The sequence below is a fragment of the Idiotropiscis lumnitzeri genome, chromosome 17, assembly GCF_059441095.1.
Source record: "Idiotropiscis lumnitzeri isolate Australia: NSW breed Sydney's pygmy pipehorse chromosome 17, RoL_Ilum_1.0, whole genome shotgun sequence".
Lineage (NCBI taxonomy): Eukaryota > Metazoa > Chordata > Actinopteri > Syngnathiformes > Syngnathidae > Idiotropiscis > Idiotropiscis lumnitzeri.
The window spans coordinates 2,869,852-2,882,351 of NC_142407.1; the positions used below are offsets into that span (position 1 = coordinate 2,869,852).

Genomic DNA, 12,500 nt, shown 5'->3' on the forward strand with positions numbered 1-12,500 from the left:
TGAGTGACAGATGAATTAGCCAACCAGAATTGTTGATGCTCGGGTCTTAATGGCGCTGGCCAATCAGTGTTGTTGGCTAACATGTGTTAGTCTGCGCTCCGGTGCCTACAGTCCGACAATAACACACTACGCGTGCACCTCTGTTTTTTTCTGTGATTGCCGTGTACCGAAGTGGATGTTATGGAAGTAATTTCTGCGGCCGTAGATGAGGAGACGCTCATGCTCTAGACGGGTGGTACGTCTATTATTTGGACGTACGGCAGATTTGACAAAAATGAACCGCGTCAAAAAAAAAAGAAAAAAAGCATCAGATCTAGAGGCAACATGACCAACGTATTTCAACATGTAAAACACCACCACCATTTGAGTAAGAAGCCTGTCAAACAGATTCGAAATCACCAGATGGAGGGGACAACTAGTGGTCATTCACGTGCTAAGCTAAAATCGCTAACAATAGCATTCGCGTTTTGAAAAAAATTGTCATCGGAAAACTATCTCGTCAGTATTTGTGCGTACCGGTGACAAGATCCCTCTCAGAGCATCTTTTCAGCACTAATGGCAACATTGTAACTCGTGATCGTGCATGTCTGATACAAGCAATGGTGAATATGCTGCTTTTTCTCGCCCCCCAAAAGATAATACAATACAATACAAGCGCCAGAAGAGAGCGCCTTGTACTTTTCATCAAATGGTGACATCAGTGATTTGTATTATTATATTGATCAAATTCTTTGTCTGAAACTAAACTGACACACAATTGTAGTCTTACGACATTTATGAAAGCTTTGTGAAGTGTGGGTGTGTGTCCGCATGTGTGAGGAAGAGTGCAGTGGAGGAGATGAGCGGATATGCTGCAGTGGCTAGTGAGGAAATGAGAGACGAGTGTCAAGGAAATGTTGACGAGTGAATAAAATAAAGCAAGTCAAAGCAGAAACGGATAACAGTAGCAATTTAATGCATTTTAACGCATAAAATACAAAAACCGCAAATCGAATCGTAATTGCAATATTGGTCTGAATAATAGCAATTAGGTTGTTTTTTTTTTTCAAAATTGTGCAGCCCTATTCATGACCAATAGATGAGAGTAGGAACGCAGATCGACCAGTAAATAGAGCGTTTCATCTTTCGGCACTTCTTCTACTTCTCCTCCCCAGATACTTAGTCAGCATCAATATCCCCTTCCACCTTCTCCCCATTCGCTGCGTCGAGAAATTCTGTCCATAAACCTTATGAACAGTATGTGTGACAAACGCTTGATGTGGCTTAGTCCTCACTGGGAATGAATCGGGATTACTGCTGTTAATGTGGATGGTACTCTAACATCGATGGTACAAGGACTGAACAGCCTGTATCAGGGGGCCATGATACAACTTTCTGATGGACCTCCCGCTTCAGCACCCCTTAATTGATCTTACCAGGGAGCCTGAGGAGTGTATTCCTGCTATACTTGTTCTACGCACTTCCTAAAAAGGTAGACACCACCCCAGTCTGCCGAACCAGAGGCACTGTACTTAATGTCCATGCAATGTCTTAGAGGTGTGCCAACCAGCACAGCCCCACAACATCCTGTGCCTTTAGAACCTTGAGCAGATCTCATCCACCCACAGGATCTAGCCACCGCGGGGCTTTATCAGAACCTCTGTGACTTAAACCCCAGTAGGAGAGTCCAACTCTAAGTCCCCAGACTCTGCTTTCTCAAAGGAAGGCATGTTAGTAGAATTGAGGACTATTCTCCCCACCAACTCCCAACGTTCCGAGTTGAGGTCAACAGTGCCCCATCTTCACTGTGCACAGTGCACAATGGTGCACTGCTTTCTCCTCGTGAAACGTCCGATGGTAGACTACAGTTTCTTCTAAGCCATACGGAAGTCGTTTTCCATGGCCTCACCAAACTACTCCTCGCCTGAGTTTTTGCCCCAGCAACTGCCAAAGCTGCGTTTCATTTGTCTAGCTGGTAGCCATAAGCTGCATCTGGAATCCCACGGGTCAAAAAGGTCTGACCCCTTCTTTAGCATGACGGCATCCCATATCGCTAGTGTCCACCAACAGGTTCGGGGATTTCCGCCACGACAGGCACTGATGACCTTACGGCCACAGCTCATGTCGGCTGCCTCGACAATGGTTGAACGGAACATGGTCCACGCGGCCTTGATGTCCGCTGCCTCCCCCGGGACGTGCCGTAGGAGTGGAAACTCCTTCTGTCAGAAGACTGCCACATGTTCCCAGCAGAGTGTCACATTACATTTGGATCTGCGAGGTCAGACCGGCATCTTACCCCACTCTCTGAGCCAACCCACCACCAGGTGATGATCAGTTGACAGCTTCGTCCCTCTCTTACCCAGACTGTCTATCATGGGATACAATGTACAGGCACGAGCCGGGAGACAATTAGGATGTCTACACCTGCTCGGCGCCTTTCTCCTTAGGCAACTCCAGATTGGAATGAAATCCCTCTCAAGAAGACTGGTACCAGAGCCCACGTTGTAATATATATGAGGGCATATGGAAAGCGCTTCGTTACAGCTCCAGCCGTTTTGAAATGCGCTGTAGAAATACAATTGAATTGTATATCGGGTCGGAACTTCACGATCTTGCACATCAAATCGAGCGCTTTCAGAAAGATGAATGAGCCTGACTATGTCTAGTCCGAACTTCTCAACCTCGCATACAAGCTCAAGGTTTTCTCTGCAAGAGAGGTGACGTCTCCAGACACAGCTTCTGTTGCCGAGGATTGGACAAGGTCCTTGCCTTTGGCTGTCCCCGACAACCCCCCCCCCCCCCCCCCACACACACACACACAAAAAAGTGTCTATGAATCCTGACGTCGTTGGAGAGAAACTTATATCTCTCTCAATCTCTCTTGCTTTCTCTTTCTCTCGCTCTTGCTCTCTGTTTCTCTCTTGCTCTGTCTGTGACTTGCCCACTCACTCGCTTAGTTAAAGGGCCAGTACATGCAACAGCATTTCAAGATTTCATTCTGCTCTGAGTGCAAATATTTTAATTCAATGCACACTATAATAGACCCGGTTCAGGAAGATTAAATCGACGTACCAAAAACCCACTCTGTCCGGGATGAAATGCCTATATCGGATCTTTTGAAAATCATGGTTTCAAAAATCATGTTCTTGCATTTTTACTTATTTTAGTTAGCTATTTTTTGTTACTTTACTTTGCTTTTAAATCGAATTAACTATTTGTATCTCATGTTGTACTTTTCATTATAGTATGTGAAGTTGGGCTGAAGGATTTATCACTTTGGGACAGAAATTGCGATCTCAGACAACGCAATTTTTAGATCGTCAAAGCTGCGTTTTTTTTAAAAGCACCTCGTGTCCAACACTCACATAGCAGGTCACACTAACCAGTGCCGAACTGAAAAAGTGTCGCGCTGTTGCCCGTAGTCCCGAAAGTAATTTATTTACGCTGCATGCTTACGCCGCAGCATTACAGACTTTATTTGTTCTATATGTGAGTCCGTGCACAGCAGCAGCAATGAGCTGCGTGATACGGCTCATCATGGTAACAAATAAACTATCCCACTTACAAGTAGGCGAACGAGAAGTGGCTTAGCGTGCTAATCGCTAAACAATACAATACAATACAACTTTATTTACATAGCGCATTTCACAACAGCTGGAGCTGTAACAAAACGCTTTCCATACAGTGTAATATAAATTATCGTGTAATTAGAACACAAATTAAAACATATAAACTCATATACAATAGATGCCAGAAGAACAGCAGAACAGTGACAGTCTCATGTTGAGTCAAAAGCTTGAGAATAAAAATGTGTCGTCAAACGGGTTTTAAAAGTGGATCGTGAGGGGGCTTGCCTAACCTTTAATGGGAGGTCATTCCATACGCAAGGAGTGGCAACAGAAAAGGCACGATTCCCTCCTGATGCTGCGGTTAGTCCTCTGTACCTCAAGCATCATGTGGTCCGGAGACCTGAGGCAGCGGGCAGGTGCGTAAGGGTGGAGGAGCTCAGATAGGTTCACTGGGGTGAGGCCATTTAAAGCTTTGAAGACGAACAGAAGTATCTTAAAGCAAACTCTGAAAAATTCATTGAAGAGAGATTAAGATTGGGGTTATATGATCTGTCTTCCGAGCTCCAGTTAATAGGCAAGCAGCAGCATTTTGGTGCTATTGGAGGCGCTTGAAGGAGGACTGGCTGACTCCAAAGTAAAGTGTATTACAGTAATCTAGCCTAGATGTAACGATGGACTTAGATGGACCGAACTCCATAACAACTCCATAACGTCTGTCTTCTTTTCATTGAAATTCAGGAAATTCAGTGACATTTCCCCATTGTGGGACTAATAAAGGACATCTTTATCTTTATCTTTTATCTTTATTTAGATTTTGATATCCTCTAGGCTAGACAAAAGTGGTTTCAAGGAGAAATCATCTTTTTTACTCAGCGGGACATAAATCTGTCTGTCATCTGCGCAGCAATGGAAGGAAATTCCATGTTTTCGTAGGATGGAACCTAGGAGCAGCAAGTATAACGAAAACCGCAAGAGCCCCAAAATAGAATCTTACACCTTACGACAAAGGGGCAGAGCGGGACTCAGTGCAACCTAGATGAACACAAAATGTCCTGCCAGTCAAATAGGATCTATTCCATTCTAAAACGCGACCACTAATGCCCACCTGGTGCTGTAAACAAGACAGAAGAATACTGTTGTCTACCGTGTCAAACACAGCAGTGAGATCTAAGAAGACAAGACTCACATAGTCTCCAGTGTCGTTTTAAAGGAGTATATCATTGACTCTGTGCTATGCATTTTCTTGAAACCTGACTGGAAAACCTCCATGAAATTATGGTCATCCAAGAAAGATCGTAATTGCATGTGCTAAAGTGACTTTCAGTTTCAACTAAAGTGAAATACAGAGTCGTCCTTTAACAGAAATCTGGCTAGAACCGCGTTAGGCCAGAGAGCCAGCAGCTATGAACCGGAATTTTGTATTTCCATCAATACGTATCAAGACATAAAATTACATTACTACATCCGCAATTTAACAGACACTCTCAGACCTGAACATGTTAACGGCTGACGTCATCATGACGAAGAGGTCCGATGTCAAGCGTGTATTAAATATTCTCTTCAATAATATTTGCATATTTCGCACCACAGAATACTGAATTTTGAGATCAACACAATGATGGTTATCAAAATTATATATTTTAATCAATTTAGAGTTACTAAGGACCCATGACTTTATTGATAATTTGACGCTTGTGTACTATGAACAGTACAGTAGTCCAAAAAGTAAAGCATTTTGAGGTTTAAAAATGCATTTTCAAATGCACAATTACACATAAATACAAAATTATACTTGACAAGTATTTTTTAAAAACTTGAGAAATAACTGCCCCCTCACTAAACCGTTTTTACTGGTATTATACATTTTCTGTCATGTTTGTAAATGTCACTGTACATTCTGAAGAAAATCACAAATTAAATCAAATTCGCAATATCTGTCAGGAAAAATTGCAATACAATTATTTTCCTAAAATCACTCAGCCCTAATGTGAGCCATATTAAATGTAAACACTGTAAGAAATGTTCGGTTCTTATTCAGTCCCTTTAATAATACCCTCCCCCACCTTCGATTTGGGATCATTAAAAAAAAAAAAAAAGATTTTACAGTATGTACGGTGTACGCATTTACAGTATTGTGTACAGAACATGTACCTATACTTATGTCTGTACGTGGTTAATGCTTTTTAGTTTCAGTAAAGCATGACATTATTGACAAATGGACATTTTTTTGGTTCTGTTCAGATGTGTTTAGCAACTGAAGCTGAGAAGATGGAGACGGTCCTATCTCAACAAGGAACCAGCTCGTCTTCCGCCTCTTTCCCAAACACTACAACTAATAGTCTTCAGGTTAAAGGAGAGACCTTGGACAATGTTGGTTTCCCTCTCAACTATAATACATTTTTACCTTCCCGCTCTTCAGTCACTTTGACTGAGACAATTTCCTTAGAAGTTGACAGTCAAAATCAATATGTCAAAAAGAACAAGCAGAAAGAGCGATTCGTAATAAATGACATTGATGAGACCCTGCATCCGTCAAAGCAATTCCTAAAAAAACTTAACCCTGCAGATTCAAATGTTGGTCTTATCTTTGGAATTGAGACAGTGGCTGAAAGTGTCTGGAGGGGTTCAGAGAGGCCCAAAGTCAAAATCCAATATGTTTCAAGTGATGATGAATCTTGTACACCCAAAAACAAGACTTACCCCAAAGTTAAGACTTCTGTTAAAGACAAAGAATTGGTTGATGACAGTGGCAAATATGTGCAGCACAGTGTCTCTCATGTGGAACGAAAAGAAGTGATGAGCCCAATGGCCGAAATAGAGGAAACAAGTATAGAAAGCAAAGAAATTCAGGACAATATAGAGGAATTCCAAAAGGTCCCCTTCAGGTCTTCACTTACTATGCTGAATGAGAATGACAATAGGATGGAAAGGCTAAGTGAAGTGGAGTCCAAAACAGAGATCCGTGGGGCAAGGAAATCCGAGAGGAGCTGTAAAGGCGCCTTGTACAAGAGCCTTGTTTCTGAAGGAATGCTGACCTCATTGAGAGCCACTATTGACCGGGGTACTTGTTTTTTGACCAATATATAGACAAAGTGTCCACAATTAGTCTTGTGAACAGTGTTGATAATATGCTGGTTTTATGTCTAGGTAAAAGAGGCGTCTTTCGTGCTTCTGATCATGAAGAAAGCTGGGCCGAGGATAGCTGCCCGCTATCCCAAATGGCATCTCATAACAACAAGAGGCTTAAGAGGTCCAAGTCCAGAGATGATTCTTCACAAGGGTGAATCAAAACTCAGATATATTTTGGAACTGTTAGTGTTAACCAGACAAGATAACTAACTAGCAAACTAAAAGCAGCAAAGTCTGTTTCAAACGCACTTAAAGTTGCTATCCTGCGTAGGTGTAGTACTCAAACCTGACTTGACACGTTTTTATTTTTTGTTGTCTCAGACTTGACTCGGACTTCATGGCATTTTAAACTGACTTGGCTCAGACATTGGAGTCACAAAATACTTTTAGCGACTTGCCTCAACTGTTTTTATTCCTGAAAATGAATATCCTTCTTCAAAATAACTTGGAAATACAGTTTGTAAATCTGACTAGAAGCGCCAAACCTCAGTCTTTTTAAAAGTTGAGTGTTCATTTAGTCACTTTTGTTCAGCTTACATTGTTACAATATGTTTTAAGAAAAAATATGTAGCTTTGAGTAACTCAAGACAGTTGATTAGCTTTGTTAAAGCAGGGAAAAAGTGGACCACGTGTAAGCACAGAAATGCTTCTTAAATGCAGACGAAACAAATCAAAACTACACACGCACAAGCAACAGTGATCTTCATATGCAGAACCAAACCAAATGTTACTAATTCATTATATATTCAAAGAATCTAAGTGGGAATCGGAACAGCAAATACTGCTTAAAATTGTTTTTGTTGTTTTCCTTCACATACATTTAATAAAGCAGAGGGTCGCTTGCAAGCTAAGAAGAGTGTTGAGCATAATGAAATCTCATTTTGTGGTCCTGAAAATGTTATTTCTCTGTCTTAAGGTTTACTCTTGATCTCATCTGGACTTGGACTTGACTTGGACTCTGACCTTTGTGACTTGGATTCGAACTTGACATGAACTATATAAAGGAGGACTTGACTACAGCTCTGCTATCCTGTAAACTGTCTCACCAACCAATCGTATAGAAATTACAATTCATGTTTCTGAGTATTTCTACTTAAGTTTTTGACACAAGCAGGATGACATTGAAGTTATAAACTGTTTTGTATTAATCGATCCATCAATCACATTCATTTTGGTGCACTACAAAATTGTGGTTGAATTAATGTCTCTGGGGCTCTGTATTCTGCTTCTTGAATCACTGTTGAGAAATGGCCATTTGCTTGTTTCTGTCGTTCCCTTTGGTTATATGGTCACTTGGTTAGTAATGTTAACATTGATCTCAACTCAACAGAAAACTCGAAGAAGAATTTGAAAAGAAGTTTAACAGCCTCCCACAGTATAGTCCAACAACATTTGATAGGAAGGGGCCTTCTATCATAAAGAAAAAGAAGACTGATTGTTCTTCTGCCCATGGGGAGATGTCCAAAACCTGCAAAGGTGACGTAATGAATATGTAACCATTTTTCCAGCTTATACTGTACATGCTTAAAATGTATTTTATTTGGAGCACAGTATAGTAATATGTTATATATTTGCATTTTCCAAAAATGTTCACTATATTACTGATAAGTACTTTGAAGTACCATGAATGCAAAAACTACTGTGTTTTAAATTCACATTTTGTTGTACAAGTTTTAACACAGAAAGAGAATATTGCGAGCTTTGGGCCGAATCCTCCTATGTCACAGTTTGGTCAATGTAATAATTATTTACAAATCTATAGTATTGGTGAGAGATGCTGTTTGTTGTGCTGAAATTAACAAATGAATTAGAGAAGAAACTGACAAAATAAGAAACACCTGAATCAATTCCTTTGGTTTACAAATGTTTCAGGCTGCAAATGGTGTTTAGAACCCAAGGTTCCCCTGTATTTAATATAGGCGAAATATTACAGCAATCAAAGATAAAAGTACAAGAAATAGAAATAGCATTCAAAATATCTGGGAGTACAATGTTGTTGCATACATTGCAATGTAGTGTCATGTGCATGCCAAAACTCTGGAACACATCCGATCTTGGAGGGCATGTTTGATGGTGGTTTATTCAGCGCAGCCCTGGCCAACGCTTGAACTCACGTTACCACCATCAACAGGTTATAAGTTGAGTGCTTTAACTTGACTAAGAGCCCGAGTTACTAACACTGGCTGATGCTACGCTTGAGGCTTTTGGAGAGTGATTCTCTACATACTTTTGCATAATGCACACTGACACCTGTTACAATGAACAATGTTAACAGTAATAATCGCCTCATTAGTACATCATCTCCTCTGCTCTTTTCAAGGCATGACTAATCAACGAACGTTTAATGCTCAATCATAAATCAAGCCTGGAAAATAAAGCACAGGGATCAACAAATAGAAAGTTAGCTGTTGTTGTGTTACTGTTCATTTGTCCATTATTGCCAACAATTGGGCTTAAAGACCAAGTGTGAAGTAAACGTGACTGACCGTATTTTGAGTAATAAATTGATTTTAAGAATACTCATGTTAGTTATTTTTAACACAAACGTCCTAGATTCATAGTTAGACATATGGCAACGCTCCAACAACAAAAATGCTTTTGTTCGGCAATCGCCCGTATTCTTCGGGAATGACGTCATTCGCAGAATGATGAGTCGCCAGTCGCCATTGTAATGCATTTATTGTCAGGTGAACGGCTCAAAAGCCATTGTTGTTGTGTCTTTCGGCGAGATGCTCGGCGTGTGTGACGATGCATTCTGGAAAGCATCTGTTTGAGTTTTGCTTTTGATAAAGAGTTCACAAAAATGTAGGTGGAATTTGCAATCCATTTTAAAAAACGTGTGGTGTGTTGCGTGTATTGTTACAGCTTGTGTGTCTGACGGCTGTGATGTATCTATGCGGAGTGTGCATGTGCTAAAGAAGAACGGTGAGAAAGGAGGAAAAAAGACGATCAAGTGATGACTGTTGTGTCAACAAGGAGCCGAGGAGAACGTGCGGGCGGGTGTTAAGTTACCAATGACCATGCAGGAAACCAATCCACTTTAACGTGTGGTCTCAGTACTAGCAGAATAATCTCACCGTGCGTTACACCGTGCGTTTACAGTACAACAGAGCATCAAATTCAAAACAATAACTCCATGTTCGGTGTTTTGCCAAATTTCCTGCCCGTGCAACATGTCCTACCGTTGGCTGATTTGATAAGCGCACAATAAATGTTGGTCTCCTGAGTATCAGGCTCGTACATGCATGGTCCAGCGAACATAATTCCAACAAGCTCGTCTTCCTCCAACTCTTCAAATACCTAGATCCCCTCAGATCTGTTTGAAGTTTCGCTTTGTGAGTCAATTTCTGACTTGCCTAATACACTTTCTATGTTGAGCTCTGCTATAGTTGCCTTGGAATGGGGTCATATGTCCGGGTTTCTCGCTGGGCAGAATCACACTTGTCAAATATACCAAATAAAAAAAATGTTCATGCTTTATTATTTTTTATGAGGTGTAATTGCTTCACTTGTGAAACAAAAAGATTTAATTTAGCATTTTCCAAATTTACTTCACACAAGGTATTTAAGTGTGGAGCAGAAGTTAGTTGGCAGCAAAATAGATTTGATACATACTCAAACTCTTGTGAATTTTATGTGCTAGATGCAATTATTTTTGAGCATTTTGGGCTCAGCATCATAGCATGTGCATTCATTTTTTATTATTTTTTTTATTTTTCCACGTTAGGACCATGTCCATCCCAGAAAAAGTCTTCATTCCACAAGATTGTTAGGAAGCACAAAAACTTAAAGGAGAAACCAGGTGCAGTAGAAAATTGTGATACAACCAAATTTTAGATAATTTACTCGTTACATTTTCAAATGGTTAGTTAACTTAAAAATATTTTAACAATAGCCAACAACAATCATGTAGATGACCTATCTTAACATTAAAACACATTCGTATAAATGCTTCTGATAAAATTGTGTTCTAATGATACCCTTTTCAACAGCAGTGGGACAGACGGATTCCACCACGTTTTCTGTTTCAAAAGCCAAATCATGTGCAACCAATGCCATAATTTTCCCAAATGTGCAAAGCACTACAAGTATGGATATACTAGTTGGTAGCCAGAAGAGGAAGGCTAGGAAGACTAAGATCACACACTTGGTACGCACAGCTGATGGCTGTGCATCTTTGCTTGAGGGTAAGTATTATGGTCATTCCTCTTAGTGATAATGGAGAGATTTCCTTTATTGTATTGACAGTGTAATCTAACAGAAAATGCAGCTTCATAAAAACTAACACCATTTTTACTGTGATGATTTTGCTGTGGACTAAAGTGATTCTAGATTCCTTTGGTATTTTCCAAAACCGTTTTTTCTCTGCCGTATCTGACGAAGTAATCTATTCATGCAAAGATGAACAGATTCTTAATTAAAAGAGGGATTGTTGTCAATTACAATTAATTGGTTTGGTTGTCAAAACCTTCAACTACTTGGACTCACGGGTGAGAGATGACTATCATAAACGGACCCAAGTGGACAAAGTAAATACCTTATTTCTACTCTGATGGTTGCCTACCATTGAATGATTAAATGATCTGTGATTATGTGCATTGTCTTTCCGTTCTACGTCATCAAAAGCTGCACGCGCATAATTGGTGCAAAAGAATGGCAGGTGTTGCTTGTTGCAAATTTTTTTTTGGTGTGTGGTGTTATAGATTTTGAGTAGTTTAAAAAAATATCACCATGCCTTGCTGTTGCATGTATGATTGTGAAATGTTTACGGTGTTCTTTTGGTTTAAATTCTCACGTCTCTATGTCTTGAAATGTTCGGTAAATTGTAAGGAATTGTGGCATAATTGCAAGGTGCATCGTGTGTATGTATATATATATGTATATATATGTATGTAGGTATGTATATACATATATACATATATATATGTGTATATATATATGTGTGTGTATATATATGTATGTGTGTATATATATACATATATGTATGTATGTATATATGTGTGTATATGTATATATATATATTAGTGCTGTCAAGTGATTAATTTTTTCTAACTTATTAATCAACTACTATTTTTTGCGAAGCTTATAACAGATATTTACTTGAATAATATATTGAAATTGATGCAAAATCACCAAATATGAAGTGTATTTAATTCAAAGACTGTTCTAATAGCTTTCTTTGATTCTTGAATACGATCTTAATGGAGACATCTTTGCAGACATTTTTCTTCTAAGCATTTCTCAAAACTGCCGACAAGCGCCACATTCCAGCAGTGTTGGCTTGCAAGGCCCAGTGGTAACTTAAACGCAGTGTTTTGTTCTGAGACGTGCTAAAGACAGCTAATATGGCACAATATTTGCAAAGTATGCAAATTATTTTTCAAGTAAATCAAACTGAGTTCACTTAGTTAAAATATTTAACTGAGTTAAAATGTTTTAGATTAATCACCTGATTTAAATTTTGACAGACAGAATATATATATATATATATATATATATATATATATATATATATATATATACATATATATATATATATATATATATATATATACATATATATATATACATATATATATATATATAGTGAGCAAAATAAGTATTTGAACACCAGCTATATTGCAAGTTCTCCAATTTAGAAATCATGGAACAAAATTTTCATCGTGGTGCATGTCCATTGTGAAAGAGATAATCTAAAAAGGAAAATCCAGAACTCACAATGTGTGATTTTTATTTTAACAATTTATTTGTGTGATACAGCTGCAAATAAATATTTGAGCACCTGTCTATCAGCTAGAATTCTGACCCTCAAAGACCTATTAG

General features: G+C 39.2%; 1 protein-coding gene across 2 annotated transcripts in view; it reads left to right on the plus strand.

Moving 5' to 3' along the window:
- bbx (BBX high mobility group box domain containing) overlaps positions 1-12,500 on the plus strand; it is a 43,474-nt gene that overhangs the window by 22,300 nt on the left and 8,674 nt on the right. Inside the window, exons 8-12 of one of the 2 annotated variants that reach the window (XM_088279290.1) lie at positions 5,790-6,609; positions 6,696-6,828; positions 8,008-8,153; positions 10,405-10,479; positions 10,670-10,864. In XM_088279290.1, coding sequence (XP_088135416.1) covers positions 5,790-6,609; positions 6,696-6,828; positions 8,008-8,153; positions 10,405-10,479; positions 10,670-10,864 — 1,369 coding nt within the window. The remainder of the gene's footprint in view (positions 1-5,789; positions 6,610-6,695; positions 6,829-8,007; positions 8,154-10,404; positions 10,480-10,669; positions 10,865-12,500) is intronic. The other variant, XM_088279291.1, reaches the window with a different exon arrangement.